This window comes from Megalops cyprinoides, chromosome 6 (assembly GCF_013368585.1).
Source record: "Megalops cyprinoides isolate fMegCyp1 chromosome 6, fMegCyp1.pri, whole genome shotgun sequence".
Lineage (NCBI taxonomy): Eukaryota > Metazoa > Chordata > Actinopteri > Elopiformes > Megalopidae > Megalops > Megalops cyprinoides.
The window spans coordinates 5,949,109-5,965,506 of NC_050588.1; the positions used below are offsets into that span (position 1 = coordinate 5,949,109).

General features: G+C 46.4%; 1 protein-coding gene across 1 annotated transcript in view; it reads left to right on the forward strand.

Moving 5' to 3' along the window:
• The window catches only part of LOC118779323 (membrane-associated guanylate kinase, WW and PDZ domain-containing protein 1), a 66,561-nt gene that overhangs the window by 44,996 nt on the left and 5,167 nt on the right, over nucleotides 1-16,398 (forward strand). Inside the window, exon 13 of the mRNA XM_036531370.1 lies at nucleotides 14,658-14,858. Coding sequence (XP_036387263.1) covers nucleotides 14,658-14,858 — 201 coding nt within the window. The remainder of the gene's footprint in view (nucleotides 1-14,657; nucleotides 14,859-16,398) is intronic.

The window sequence follows — 16,398 nt, forward strand, 5'->3', positions numbered from 1 at the left end:
GGAGCCAGGGCCTCTGTGCTTGCTCAAGCACATGAGTGGTCAGTGACCTCGTTCAGTTCGCCGGGGCTTGCATATCTCTGAAGAGGCCTGCTGCACAGAGGCTTGGAGAAACTGCTCCTGTTGTAGCAGCAGCAAGGGAGAGGGCAAATTTTATGGCGGAAGTGTGAAGGTATAAGGCTAAACTCACTGAATAAGCCTAGACAGTCAACTGTCTGCATTTGTGGATTTTCAAGTTGTGGTGTTCCACCTGGCTGCACTGGCTATTCCCAGTTTCACTCACTTCTCTTGGGGTCACAGAGCGTCACGTCAGCTCATGCCCTCTTACATTCATATTACATATTATACATGCTTACAGTGTTATTACAGAAAAATACATATTATTCAGTTGTTTAATACATTATTACATTATTAATTATTACTACATTATTACATTATTAATTATTAATAATGTTGTGAGTGAACAAATGTAGGAAGGAAGTCACTTTTTCACATAAGTCTTTTTCATTGATACAGTGCGGTAGTCATAGATTTCCCTATTAGCAGTGATATCTAGACAATTTTCTCTGTGTATGATGAGTGTGGCCTCTGCATATAGTTGTATACTGTATAGGTGTGTAATATAGAATTCTGCTCTTTGTAGACCTCATACTGGAGTCCAGTGGGTGTATACCTGCACAGTTCAGGTGTAGGGCCTACATGACATGTAATGTCTTTTTTGTCACAACAGGTAATGGGACTGTCTCTGTATTTCGCAAAGCACAATGGTTCATGGCCTGCCTCTGGTCATTAGGACACTTTCTCAAAGCAGTTGTGAGGGGAGAACTGGTGCCATTCTATGTGTGAAATACTCACAACCAGGGTGCGAAATACGGGGGGTCTCGGGGGGGTCAGAGACCCCTTGACTGACACTTGAGACCCCCTGAAAGCCTCAATAGCAAAATTGCTCACGAAGTATCCATCGCTAATGAAGCTAGTTGCTTGTCTATGCGATGAAGTGTTGGCCAGAAAAATCATTTTGAATTTACATCAAATTTAATCATAGTGAAAATCTGCATACAGCTCTGCGTCCATCTCCACACCCATTACTCTTGTTTGAATTACTCATGAACTAGTCATTGCATAAATATGGAACACGTATCACAAGAAAGAGCGAAACCAGAGCTTTGTAATGACGCTAGTCACATATTTGTACATACCAAAGTAATCACATTATGAAGACAGATCAAATTTCTGGAAAGTAATATCTTTACTAATTTCTTCACCCATTTTCACACTCATGCTTCTCGGTTGAATAAGTCACGAAGTCCCTATCGCTTCACAACGCATATCAAAATAAACAGCAGGACTTACCCTTTCCGATGATACTAGATGTTTCTCTGTGCGACAAAGCCTTGTTGAGTAGTCCGGTTTTGAAATCACAGAAAATTTCTGCATTGTCTCCAACATATTGCTGACAGTACATCCCACTTTGTATGGAAAAATAAACACAAAATAATGTATTTGCTTTTCATTGCAATGATTCAAAAGTTGTGGTCGAAAGACGTGCGCAGGTGTTTCTCCCGGGAAACTCCTGTAATTTGCATGGCAAACTTTATTATGAATAATCATCATACACGGATCCATGAATTTTGTATGTTTTTCTGACGTTACCCAAGTTGCCAGATCGTCTATGACACAATCTACACACACAATCCACACACTACATACAATTATTTATTTACTTATGTATTTACATCCCCCCCCCCCGCCTAAAAAACCTCCCATATTTTGAAACCTAAATGTTGGCAGGTATGGGCAGGGGGGACCCCCCGATTGCCACCGTGTATTTCGCACACTGCTCACAACTATTGAATCAAAATTGTGTCCAACTCTGAGTGTTTCATGAAAATCTCAACATCTGCAGTTGTATGCATACTGTATGTCACAAGATGTGGCTGACCTTAGCAATTTCAGGGATATACCGTGTGCATTGGTAAGCCCCAGACACTATCCAGCTTTCGCACTTTAATGGAGTACGGGAAGTTTCTTGCAGAGATGTTTGCGTGGTGCTGACTGTCTTTATGAAAAGTAATCTGAGCTAACTGTATGCCATTTTACGTTGTGAGCGCCTTCTTTTTCAAGCAGTTGAAATCTGTTGCTCTTCTCATGGTTCTAATGGAGACTTGCTACAATTTTTATGTTTTTATAAGCAACACTAGCAGCCCTGGTCTGCTTGACTGTCAGTCTGCTAAGCTAACACTAGGCCAGCACCAGCAAGGCCAAGTCTTGGCTTATTTGCAGCAGATATTTTTCTAAGTTTCAGGTCTGTTCAGTGGCGCTGACAGCCTGTCTTTGGCAGAGTGTGTGTCTTTGGCAGAGTGCACCCGCTCGTGGCTGCATGGGGCTGTCAGCCGTCGCCACCGCCGGGTATCCACAGGAGTGGCAGCTGCTGCATTTCAGCCCCGTCGGCTGGGTCTGATAACGCAGTCAGTCTTCAGCTCAGCAATGGGCCTCTCTCTTCCTCTCTCTCTATCTCGCTCTCTGACACTTTTCTAAATCAGTCCGAACTCTCCCTGGGGTCTCGGGAGATTTCCTGGTTGATGGCAGAGGTAATCCTGTGCTTTGTGAAGGGCGCACGTACCAACACAGCTGTCGTTTCTCTGAAGACCATCTCTGTCGCGCTCTGTCATGACCCTTATTGCTAAGCGATCCTGTGCAAGTGCACAAGTGCATTGTGGGTGAAACACTGAAATTGTACACAGATTGATGCATAGACCTGTGGATGTTATGGAGGAGTATAGGGGTGTTGCCTATTTCATCTATAAACCAGAGACAAAGACAGAAAGAGAGAGAGAGACAGAGAGAATGTGTGTGTGTGTGTGTGTGTGGATGTGTCTGGGTGGTGTGTATGTGTGTGGGTGTATCTGTGGCCAGTCATGCCCCTTGAAAATCAATGGAATCGCATATGTAATGGCAAAGAGGATTATTCAGCATGAAGGAAACTAATATAGATGATTAGAGTAATGTAATTTATCAGTTTCATGCGCATTTCTGCTAAATCCTCTTGTGGTCTCTGTATTGCACAGACAGTACAGTCCTGTTACTGACAGCCCTGTTACTGAGGCTGCAGTATGCAGTATGCGCAGGCCCGTGTGGCGCTGTTTGTGAATCTCTCACGGATTTATGCTCATCACTGTGGACATGCAGAACGTTACCTCCTCTGGGGTCATGGGGGGAAAAAACACAAACACGCTTTACAGAAAGCATGAATAAAAAAACGTCATGCTGTGATGGGTAGAATACAGACTCAGCAGCTGCCACTGTCTCCCCGGTCTGTCTGTCTCTCTCTCTTTCTCTCTCCGTTCTCTCTCCGTTCTCTCTCTCTCTGTTTCCCTGGTCTGTCTGTCTCTCTCTCTTTCTCTCTCTGTTCTCTCTCTCTCTCTGTTTCCCTGGTCTGTCTCTCTCTTTCTCTCTCCCTGGTTTCTCTCTCTCTTTCTCTCCCTCTGACCTCTCTCTCTTTCTATTTCCCTGGTTTTCCTCTTGCTTCTCTCTCCCTCCTACAGCTCACCTCTGTGTGATTGCCCCCCTCATCCCCATCCTATCCTGGCCATCTTCTTCACTCCTGCTTTCTCCTTAATTAAAATGCTTTCTCTGTTGCTCTGTCTCCTCTCCCACCCTCCATTAAATAGGTCCCTCTCCCTCATTTGCTCCTCCCACACGACATGCATTTCTCTGGCTCCCCCCTCCCCTCAGCTGTCCATCTCCCGCCCCTCTGCCTCTGTCTCCGCCCCCACCCTCTGCAGTACAGATTCGGTTTAGTGTGTGTCTGTAGATTAAAGCGCTCTCTATCTCTCCTTCTCTCTCACTTTCTCTCTCACTCCCTCTCTCTCACTCTGCTCTCACTTGATATCACAGCTTGCCACAGTGAACCCCACTCCCTCAGGAGAGAGAGGGAGAAAGATGTTTCCTTTTTCGCTCCTTTCTTTCCTTCAGTAGACTCTCATGCATTGGGATTTAAGCAGCTGCAGGTTGGGTCAGTTTGGGCTTTGGGATTGTAACTCGCACGCACACTCGCACTCACGGAGCCATGCTGGAGCGACTACAGTCTGCGCTGAAAACTGTGAAGGACTCCAAACGTAACTATCTCTCTCTTTACTCCCTTTCTTAGCCGTTTAGCCTTAGATCTTGTGAGTAACAGTTATAGAATACACTGTAGTAGTGTTGTGTCGTGTTCTAGCAAGTTCCTAGCTTGTGCATCACTGTTTGTGTCTGTACATTCATAAAAGCGTGTGCATGTTTGTGAGTGCGGGAGTGACCTATGCATTCAGGTGGGAGGCATAGATGCATGTGGGTAAATTGCACTTATGGTAACATATCTGAACTCATCCCGCTCTGTGTTGTTGAGTATCGCAGAGAAACCGTCAGGACTCTGGATTATACTGCGCTTACAGAAGGGCTTGTATTCTTGGGCACAGGAATGCCTGGCATATTTTCCGATCTGTCACCATAGGTAGCAGCAATGAAAGGTGCCATTATTCCCCTGATCTGGGATCAGGTTCCTCATCAGGTTCTCAACAGTAACTCCTTCACTCAGAGCCCTTCAGTACTGGTCCAGGCTGCTCAGACCAGTTCGTGAGAAGATAGCTGCCTGTGACTGAGCATCATTTTACTGAGAAATGGGATCAAATTGCCTAGCCAAGGAAATGTGCTTTCCCTTTGTTTCTCCTTAGTGTCATATTGTGAAAATTCTAGGCTGTCTTTGACTGCATTTTTTCCTGCATGGAGTCTTTAATATGTGTCGAATGTATTTGCTTGTCAAAGTGGGCAGATGTATTCAGAGGTCAGGGACCAAGTGTTTGAGCCCCATCCATAATCTTATTCATAATGTCTGTAATTAGATCACCTGGTTGACAGTTGTTTCCATTGTGATTGTAGCTGGCACGATTACTCAGTAATCTTTCCCAGTGTATCGAATGGCGGTAACAATGGCGGTAATGGTAGTATCAGTGTATGTCCCGTGTGTTAGTGGGGGTTAGGGTTAGTGGGAAAGCAACCCTGTCTCTGTGCAAATGTGAGTGTCATCATTCATTTCCTTACTCCATGACTGTCCCATACAGAAACCAAAGAAGGGCTTTCTGTGGGTGGGAGCGAGGGCGATGTCATCGCGGGCAAAATTACCAGCCGTTCACTCCAAATTCTCGCTAATGCTGACATTCTTGATGTTTTTTCCCCCACATAAATGTGACTCCATCTCATTTGCTTGCTGTTCTGTGGCATGCGGTGGTGGAGATCCCGGGGCGCATGTGCCGTTTGCTCCTCGGTGTCCTGGTTTTCAGTACGCTGCCCATGGAGGTCCCCGGAGAGGGGTGTATGGCTGCAGCCCGGAGGTACCTCCGGTCCCAGGCTGGAGAGGGATGCTATGGCTGTAAGTGTGGTAATCATCCATGGAGCGTCAGGCACCTGTTTGCCGTGCTGTGACGACGGGCGCAGGGGTCCCAGCGCGTCACAGTACGGTCCTCTCGAGATGACGAGGACTGGTGGTGGCTTGTTGATGGTGGTTTGTCCTCTTCAGCGAGCTTGGATTGAGTGAACCGTGAAAGACAGGACACCAGTGTATTGCGTGGCTGTTGCTCTCCATCCAGTATCAAACATGAGTGAACAGACCCAGTAACCAGTGAGGTGGATTTGTCACAACTGTGACTGTGTTCACAATATTCTGAACTCTTTCTATGCTGCTGGTATTATGTGTCTGTTTCAATTGATGTGTAGATTTCAAAATGAGAACGGTAAAAGTTCAGAGTAAAATGTTAACATGCTCAGAAAGTTTAACATTTCACTCAGTGTCAGACTCTACGGGATCTGTATTCAGAGCAAGACTTGATGTTCAAACATTTGTATAAGGCTCATTTCCTGGGAGACGGCAGAAGCACACACTGCTGACTGGACTGTAATGCTATGGCTAATAGCCGCTGCCGCCAGCTTCTGCAAAGGTCAGTTATTCCAGAAATGCATAGAGTTGTGCCTACGATGTTCTCAAATGACTGCCCTTCTTTCATCAGTGAGAATATGAATCCCACACCAGAAAGCTCACATTCAGAACAGCCAAATAAGCTGCTGAGATGGTCGTGTCCTGGGTGAACTTTTTTGGATTCTTCTGACTAATCGTTGAATGGGAAATGAATGTGACCGTGCGGCCTTGTTAGAGGCTCACACTATTGCTTGGTCCGAGGATGGTTCAGCTCCCACCATTTACTCCATGCAGCTTTAACAGCCAGAGAAAAGATCAAAACAGAGTGAGGCATTCGCTGTGTGGCCAGCACACAGGTTAAGTCTGAACAGAGGGCAGCATTTCATTTGCTCACATGTGGAGAGCCACCGTCCTCCAACAGGTCCTCTCACCACCCAGCATTTGTGCATTGCCTCAGTGGTGATTCAGGTTTTTCTTCCTTGAGCTCGTGCCGATGAAGGCTGCACACAAACTCATGGAGAGGCTAAGCCGCACATCTGCCTTCTTGCCTAAAACCAATGTACTGATTGACAAAAGATTTGGGTATGTGGAGCTTTAAAGAAGTGTTCAGTGAAAAAAATAGATATTATAAATTGTATTTCCGAACAAAAAAATTGCTTACCCTCTGGGCTCAGAAGAAAAAAATGTCCGATATATTTAAAAAAAATTTTTTTTTTAGGTCATAACAATATTGTTTTTCCCTTTGACCCCACAGTGTGAGTCATTTTTGCATATTTGGATTTATGCTGGACAGCAGACTGGTGTGCCAGGGGTAAACATACCTTCAGACAGTTTACCCCAGGCACGCTCCAATGCTTCTACATGATCAGTAGTGTCAGTAGTATCCGCCTGGCAGGCTAAGTGCATTTCCTGCTCCAAAACAACAAAGGGGTTTTAAAGTGTGCCCAGAGAATGAAGGGGAATCCGATGTTCCCGCTCGCCGCGATACTCGGGACGGTCGACTTGCTCCGGGATTACGCACTGAACTGGGGCGCGCTGAGTGCGCTCCGCCGACCCGGGCAGCCGCACAGGGAATAGCGCTGAAAGCGAGATGGGGATCCGCCCTGGCGGGGTGAGCCGAAGTGCGCGCCGTCACCGCAGACTCCATAGAGGGCCAGCTGGGATGCAGTTGGCCGGCGAGGGGGGGGTGCAGATTGGGGATAGAGACAGGGTCTGCGCAGACGGGGGGGCGGGGGGCGCCCGGAGCGGTGGCTAGCCCCTCCGCACTCTCCTCTGTCACCTGAGCGGATGTGACAGAGCGTGGGTGGGACTCCTGGCTGAATCTGTCGCTGTTTGCACGGCCGTGTCATGAGGCTGTGCTCACGGCCGCACGTCTGCAGCGCCCTTTCCTCAGCAGCTGCCCCGTGTTTATGCTCACCCCTTTCTATCTCCTTCACGGTTCTACTGACATCAAGATTTTTCTCTCACAATGCTTTTTACATTAAAAGCAAAGAGAAGAGCTTGTCCGATGAACACCTATACAGAGCACCTAGGAGCCCTGCATGACGGCAGTGGTACGGCAAGATGAGGTTTTCCTGTCTGAAAGTGTGTGTGAAGGCAGATCCCACTGCAGTGACTCATCATTTCCACCGAAAGAAGTGGACTGTCAGGTAGTTCATAGCAAAACAGGGAGCCATCCACAGCTCCGATAGCGGAAACCATGTGGCTCACTCTCAGAAAGGCAGAGCCTATGTCTGTGTTTTGTGTAAGCACACGTTTGTGCTGTATCTCAGGTCATGTCTGTGCTGTATCTAAGGCCATGGCTGTGCTGTATCTCAGGTCATGTCTGTGCTGTATCTAAGGCCATGGCTGTGCTGTATCTCAGGTCATGTCTGTGCTATGTGTAGCCTTTGTCTGCATTGTGTGTAGTGTGTAGCCCCTGTCTGTAGCGTGTTTCCCTTGTCTGTGTTGTGTGTAATGTGTTGCCCCTGTTTGTGCTGTGTGTAGTGTGTTGCCCCTGTCTGTGTAGTGTGTAGCGTGTTTCCCCTGTCTGTGTAATGTGTAGTGTGTTGCCGCTGTCTGTGTAGTGTGTAGTGTGTAGCCTGTGTTTGTGCTGGGTATCCCCCCCAGTGCGTAGGACAGACCCCACACTGCAGAGCATGTGTGCGGAGGAACCGTGTGGCTTCCATTACCGAGGGTTGCCAGTCTCTGGCAGCTTTCAGCTCAAATCCGCTCTTACAGGACGCTTCATTGCATAAGCCTCCACTTCAGGTCAGACGGCTGCAGTAACAGAGGGACACGCGGGCGTGTGAGCGACCCGTTTGTCACAGACGGGGGAACAGGCAATTCAAAAATGCCCCCTCCCCCCAGATCCATAGTGAAAGCTGCCAGGGGAAAAGCTAGGGGAGCAGGGGGGAAGGCTGAGATTATTTACAGTGATACTAAGTGTGCCATGAGTCTGCAGTCAGGTCCTTTGGTCACGTACGGACTCGATGTAAGTGAGCTGCTAGTTTAGTCAGTGGTTAATGATTGACAGAAGGCGGTGATGGAATCGGGAGAGTGTTTGTGACCTGTGAAACAGGACTGGAAAGGGACTGGCAAGGGGCAGGGAGGAGTGGTACCACCAATTTTTTTTTTTTTTATGGTGGTGTGAACCATATTAACTACATTTGTCATCCCCATGTTTTTAATCTACTCTTATGTCTATTATTAACCAGGTGTGTTATTGATAGCAATAATGTATAATTGATAGCAAAACTGACTGATATGCAAGTCAATGGCCAAAAATGTTCTTTTTGACTAATGCGGGTTAAGAGGGAGTGGGATGGTAGTTTGTATGTTTAACCATGTGATTAATATTTTCTTCTAGGTGCAGTAGTTTTTGTTATTTCTGCTCCTGTCATTATGAGCAGTAGATTGGCCTCAGTGTGAGCTCCCATTGTCTCAGAGCCACTTTGCCTGTGTATCATGTAAACCGATGTGCACTAAGCGTGTGGACAATGTTTACACACGCAGCTCTGTGTGATGTCTTACATAATGGCTTTGGCACCATGCAGTGCCAACGTCTGCCATTACAATATACCTTAGATTTCACTCTGAGAGGAGGAGAGGTGGAAAACAGAGGGAAACAGGCAGACTACAGGAAAAAGAGCAATAACAAATGATTAAATTTCTATTAATTTTTCACTTAAAGTCTGTTGAATTCCTAATGTGTTAATCACGGATATAAATGATATGTGCATGTATGTATAATAATTCATTTTTTTTCAAATATATTTGTCCATGTTGAAATGGTGTCATGTTACTCAGTAAAACACAGTGTGTGAATGGTTAAAACATCAATCTGTTGTCAAAAGGTGCGGGTGTACCTGCATATATCCGGCACATGGAATTACATGAGGGGAGGGCAATGCTGAGGGAGGGGAAGGCAGCTTGTGTAACCCCGGCCGAAAACTCAACCAACTGGCTGTTTTCCATGGCAATCCTCACTTAGATTGTTACGCAACCAAAAGGCAAGGTTGACACACACACAAACAGACACACAAAAGTGTGCACATATGTGCATGCATGTATATATACACACAGACAAACAGGTGAACAGACACACGCAAGCACACAGATACATACGTGCATACACATACACACACACACATTCAGGCAAACGGACACACACAAGCATGTATACAAAGACACACACACACCATCAAGCCCTCTCTGTCCCTGTACCCACTCTCACAGTCTGAGATTATTGATCTGAGAAAATGTTTGTCTTTGAATTAATCTCCCTCCTAACCCCATGGTTCCGTAACAAAGCGGCCCCACAGTGCGGCGTGGCGCGTGCCGCAGTCATCCAACACTCCCTCTCTCCATCGCCCTCTCAGAACAACAGCTGTGGCTCTTTATCTAACTGCTGATAGAGAGAGAGACAGGGACAGAGAGAGAGCGCGCGGAGGGACTTGAACGGCAGAGAATCAGACAACTGAGATAAGCAGGCCGAGAGGCACGCGTGTGACAAAGGAATAATCTCAACAGTAACAATAATAACAACAGCAGCAACCACTGTAATGACAGTGCCAGAACTCCATAAAGAGGGGAGAGGATTTAGGGCTTTTTTTCTCTTCTATTTTTACATCTGGGAGTGTTGAGGCCCAATGTAATTGGATTTGATAGCAGTGATTGTTACGATGTGTACCGTGCACATGGATTACAATTATAAAGGTTTTAGTGGTCCTGTGAACTTGGCCTTTTTTGAGTGAATCGCATGTCTTGCACTTGAACGCACGCACGCATGCATGCACACACCGACTTTCATTACCACATATACACTCACACACACGTGCATACATGCACTCACTCACACACACACACACACACACCTACACACATCTACACACAGATCTGCACATTGGGGAACCGTTGATTTTTTTGTTTCATTTCACAGCGCAGTGAGCTGGAACTCACCTGCATTCAACTCTCATCCGTGGGGCTCATGGCTCTGAGCATCAGTAACCATTTCATGTGTGGCGGCTCCTGAGCAACCGCGGCGAGCGGGGCCTGAGTCAGGGCCTTCCGCCAGCCTGCCAGTCCCATAACGTCACACAACGCTCCCGCTCCCACTGCGCGATCCGTAGGTAAAGGCTTGTTAAAGCTCATCTTGTCTGCTTTTGCTCAACGGAAGCAGAAAGTTTGGCGTCAGCATTAACATCAAAGAGTACTGTTTCGTACACATGAAATAGTAATGAGCCTGCTGGATTCCACAAACTCACAGGAAAGTCTGTGTGCTTGTGTGTGTGTGTGTGTAACAGCATGCATGTGTGTGCACAGGAGTATTTCTGCCTTTTGTTAGTTGTATCACTGCACATATGTATGCATGTGTGTGGATGTGTTTGTGCGTGTGTGCATGTGTGCATTTCTGTTTGTGTGGGTGTGTGTGTGGATTTGTGTGTGTGTGGCTAAGTAGGTCAGCATGGGGAAAAGTTTGTGTTCGGAGTTAATGGCACAAACTAATGCGAACTCCAATATTGACTTTGGTGGCGGTAGTGGAGGCTGAACAGAGAGCTGGCACACACAGACTCAGCAAGAGGGGGAGCAGACAATCATAGAGCGAAAGAAAGGCGTGAGGAAAAAAGAGGAAAGGGCATAGCATTCAAATATTTATTTGAAAGAGAATAATAATTCATAAGCTTGTGCGAGTTCCAGTTGTTAACATGTGTTGTCATGTTAGTTTTTTGAGGTGTTGTACTAAAATAGGCAATATTGGGCAGGTGTTTGCTGGTGTACTGTGGTGCATGTTTGGTCCTAATACAGTGCTATACTACTGTATGCGCCTTGTGATACCCTCAGTATGTTACATTAATAGGACTGTTCTGTCAGATTAACATAGGGACAGCAGGAGGATTTAGCTAAAGCAGTGATGATACACATAAACCTGGTACATTACTATAATACTCTACATCAGTTTACTTCATGCTGAATAATCAGCCTATGCATCCATTGGTTTGGACAAAGTGCTCTGTTTGACAATCACGCGCACACACACTCACACACACTCACACACGCACATACAGAGGGTGGTAAGGACAGGCAGTGAACCAACTGTAATGGCGTATATTAAGCTCTCCACTCTGCATACGGCGGCTTCTGACTGCCAAACACTGACCGTGGATGCACACACACGTTCTCACATTCTTGCTGCCCATACAGAAATGAGCTCACGGAAGACTCGCGGTCTAATTTGTGTCCTAGTGTCTTTTTAAAAAATGACCTGTAAAATAAGTATGACTCTGCTCGTTTTGCTATTGTTAGAAGCTCCCCGCTTTGATTTATCATTTTACTGTCGGGTAGGGAGTGTACAAAGGAAAGGAAGTGCCCTCATGCTCTTTGACTGCAATGAGCCGGTCTGTTCTGTCCTCTGCTCTGAGGACAGGTGGGCTGCAGTTTCTGTACAGGTTACTGCAGCACGTGGGAGAGCACAGCAAACGGGGAGGTGGACCCCCCGAGCCAGCCGCACAGCGAACCACAAGAGCGGATCAGAACGTGGCAGAGAGCAGAGGCTGAGTTGGGCTCATCTGTGCTTGTTTCGTGCTGATCCCCCACCCCGCCACCCCCCGCCTCCACCCTTATCTCAGAGACCAGGGATTTGCTGTGGGTTTGCCGTTGTGATTAAACTGTCCTTTTAAAGCGTCATTTCAATGTTCTTATTTTGACTCTGACTTGATTTCCCCAGTCGGTCTAGTTTGCGTCTGTTTTTGCTGTTTGCTGATTTGGGACTCGGTGGAGCGGAAAAGCTTTCAGCGGCGTGTTTGCATTTCCTGTTTAACCCCTAACCCTCTCCGCTAACTGGGCTATGTCTGCCGGCGGGCAGCCAGACTCACGGTGGCCGGCTGGCGCATATGTTGGCAAAAACCTATGCGGGATTGCCACATAGACAGATGAGCAGTATATTTATGATCATAGAAGTATGAGAAATATTTTCGATCTCGTTAAGATTCAGTTGCATACTTTGTTGAGAAATGCAGTGCGCACATGGACTGGTGAACATCAGTCGCTGGGGTCTGGCTGCATCACTGTTCATTCAACAGGAATACAGTGATTGACCACTGTAAAAACATTTCTGAACGTTATACTGCTTTATATTAGCCTTAGCTTGCAGCATTAGGAGCATTCGCTTGCTCATTTAGACAAGGATAAGAAAACCCACTTCGTCTGTGTTACCTCAGCTAAAGTACAAATTCCACTGAACATGAAAATGCATGAGCATGAGCACATCTATGAGTGTTGCACATTGGTCAGTTGGTTGTACTTAGGTTGGGACCATAGGCACATTTGATAGCAGTATATCGTGTGGCAGAGTTTAACAGATAATCATGTTGGCATTACTTTGAGAGATTAGGTTACATGAAATAGAAGCCATGGAGTATGTGTTGGGAAAGACATGATGTGAAAGCATGCATACACACACATACATAAACACACTGCACAGATAGGAATTCACCATTCAGTGTATTGCACTGTTTCAGGGTGGGAAGGGAGGGTTCACATTTAGGCATTTATGTCAGGATGGTTGAAAGCCTATTGTTTTGTTTGTAAAGTAATCTTCATTGCCAACCTCTCCTGGAGGGCCACACAGCTGATTCAAATGATCAGTTTGTTATTCAGCAGCTTCAGGAGTTCATAACGAGTTGATCATTTGAATCAGCTGTGTTGGAGCAGGGAGAGATCTAAAACATGCAGGACAAGTGGCCCTCCATGGGGAGGTTTGGACACCCCTGGTCTAAGGCAAAGCCCAGGATGGCCAACAAATGTGTGGCTCATACACATCAGTAACTTTCCACAGCGTTCGCCCATTCATCTCTGCAGACTGTAGACGTGCAAAAACTGCCGATAATGACTCTCAGTCCCTGGCCACACCTAGCCACTCCCAAAACACGACCTTAACTTTAACTTTACACACCATATCCAAGTTTACCAAGTTTAACACATTCATCACTCCTTATCTATATGATCAAAAAATAAGTCTTCCCTTCCTCAGATCATAAGCCCTGTCACTATGGCCGCCAGACGCATTTTTCTAATGTGTGCAACGTCTTCCGGCATTTTCTCACTTTCACCTTCAGCAAGCTGCTTTACACAGCACAGTATGGACACTGGTAAGCCACGTCTTAGCACAGCATTTGTGGGCATTCGCTTAATCGCCGTGCTCCTTGGCACACCCCTCAGACGTGCTGTCCGGATGCATCTTTGACTCAGGGCTGAAAAGCTTTACCGTCGCCTCCAGCCTCTGGTTAATAATTGAGTCAATCATCAATTATTCGCAGAGCTGCCATTTCCTGTACGTGGCATTGCGCTGAAGGACCACCTCTTTTGGTCTTTTAACAGCACCCAAATGAATTTGCTCGGGGCGGAGGCGTGCGCTTTTATCTGAATTAAGGAGGTGAAAAAAGGGAATGGATTGTGCTGGGTGTGTTGTGGAGCCTGGTGGCTGGCACCCACACCGATAACATCTTAGAGTGTTGTGTGTAACACAGGACAATGGCTGTTGGTACATTGTAGGTGAATGGGATTGGGGCAGCTCTGAGTACAGTGCTGGAGAGATCTGGAAGGAACAGCCTGGGCATCTCAGCGCTCTTGGCAGTTCTAGGGAGCAGAGTGTCGAGGACAGAGAGAGAGGGAAGAAGAAGTGAGAGACTTTTGACTTTTAAAAATCCTTCTGTGTCAAAAAGGGATACTGTAAGTGACCATCTGTCATGGCACAGGGAGGAAGGCACGGCTGTGTTTTTTCTTCCTCTCGCTCTCTCAGAGCTAGCTTAAGTGAAAACGACATTGCTTTATGGAAGGAGGACAAACAAAAGAGGAAAGGGAGGGAGAGCAGGAGAGAGAGGGAGAACTTAATCGCTTCAGTGCTCTCTCCAGTCGAGCCCTCCTCTCTGACTCACCTGTGCGGAGCCCTCAGGAGGAGATAATTGATTCTCGACATTACTCTAATGCAGATGTAAGCAGCCCTTATCGGGGAGAGCAGCAGTCAGGTAATCAAGGTCTCTCTAAATCAGGGGTGTATCGCCGCACCCCTGAACAGCATGAGTAATATTGGGTTGCTCCCTCTGGATGAAGTCACTCGGGCTTTGACTCTTTCGGGTGGGGCTGGCCCCTCCCTCGTTGTGTGTGTGTGGACAGAGGGGTTTGGTGCGTAGGGGGGGCGTCTCTAACACGCTGCTGTCTCCCTCCCCCCCAGCCTCCTCCCTGCTGCCGCACCGCTTCGTGACGGTGCGCCGGGGCAGCCCCGCGGCTCGCAGCGGGCAGATCCGCCCAGGTGACCGACTGGAGGCCGTGGAGGGCCGCTCAGTGGTCGCCCTGCCTCACAGGGAGCTCGCCCAGATTCTGCGCCGTGCTGGCAACACCCTGCGCCTCACCATCGTCCCCCGCTCCAGCACCAGTGAGTGCTCACGCCTATACGCATTTACACACATATACAGAGTTACACACATATACACAGAGTTACACACATATATTACAGAGTTACACACATATACACAGAGATACACGCATATACGCAGAGTTACACACATATACAGAGTTACACACATACAGTATACACAGTTACACACATATACGCAGAGTTACACATATATACACAGAGATACACACATATACGCAGAGTTGTACGCATATACACAGAGTTACACGCATATACACAGAGATACACACATATACACAGTTACACGAATATACACAGAGTTACACACATATACACAGAGATACACACATATACGCAGAGTTGTACGCATATGCACAGAGATACACACATATACGCAGAGTTGTACGCATATACACAGAGATACACATATACACAGAGTTACACGCATATACACAGAGATACACACATATACACAGAGTTACACACATATACACAGAGTTACACGAATATACACAGAGTTACACACATATACACAGATACACACATATACGCAGAGTTGTACGCATATACACAGAGATACACACATATACGCAGAGTTACACGCATATACACAGATATACACACATATACGCAGAGTTGTACGCATATACACAGAGATACACACATATACGCAGAGTTGTACGCATATACACAGAGTTACACGCATATACACACTCTCACGCCTATACACAGAGTTACACACATATACACACACTCACACACATAGACACAGAGTGAGTTACACACATATACACAGAGTTACATGCCTATACACAGAGTTACACGAATATACACAAGAGTTACACACATATACACAGAGATACACACATACGCAGAGTTGTACGCATATACACAGAGATACACACATATACACAGAGTTACACACATATACACAGAGATACACACATATACGCAGAGTTGTACGCATATACACAGAGATACACACATATACGCAGAGTTGTACGCATATACACAGAGATACACACATATATGCAGAGTTGTACGCATATACACAGAGATACAGAGTTACACACATATACAGAGTTACACACATATACACAGAGTTACACGAATATACAGAGTTATACACATATAAACAGAGTTACACACATATACGCAGAGTTGTACGCATATACACAGAGATACACACATATATGCAGAGTTGTAAGCATATACTCAGAGATACAGAGTTACACACATATACAGAGTTACACACATATACACAGAGTTACACACACATACAAACACTCACACATATACACATGCCATGCTCACTCACACTCACTCATGCATATACACACATGCCACATATACATACACATATTCATATATGTTGATATACACACTAACACACACACACATAGATACACATGCACACACACACACATATGCATGTGCATACACACACAATATTGGAAATGCACTGGGCGAATTCACTCATCCACTGCGGGAATCACAGACAGCATGCACACACCGGTCTGCGTTTTGCTCGGTCACACTCTCTGAACCACCGCAGCTC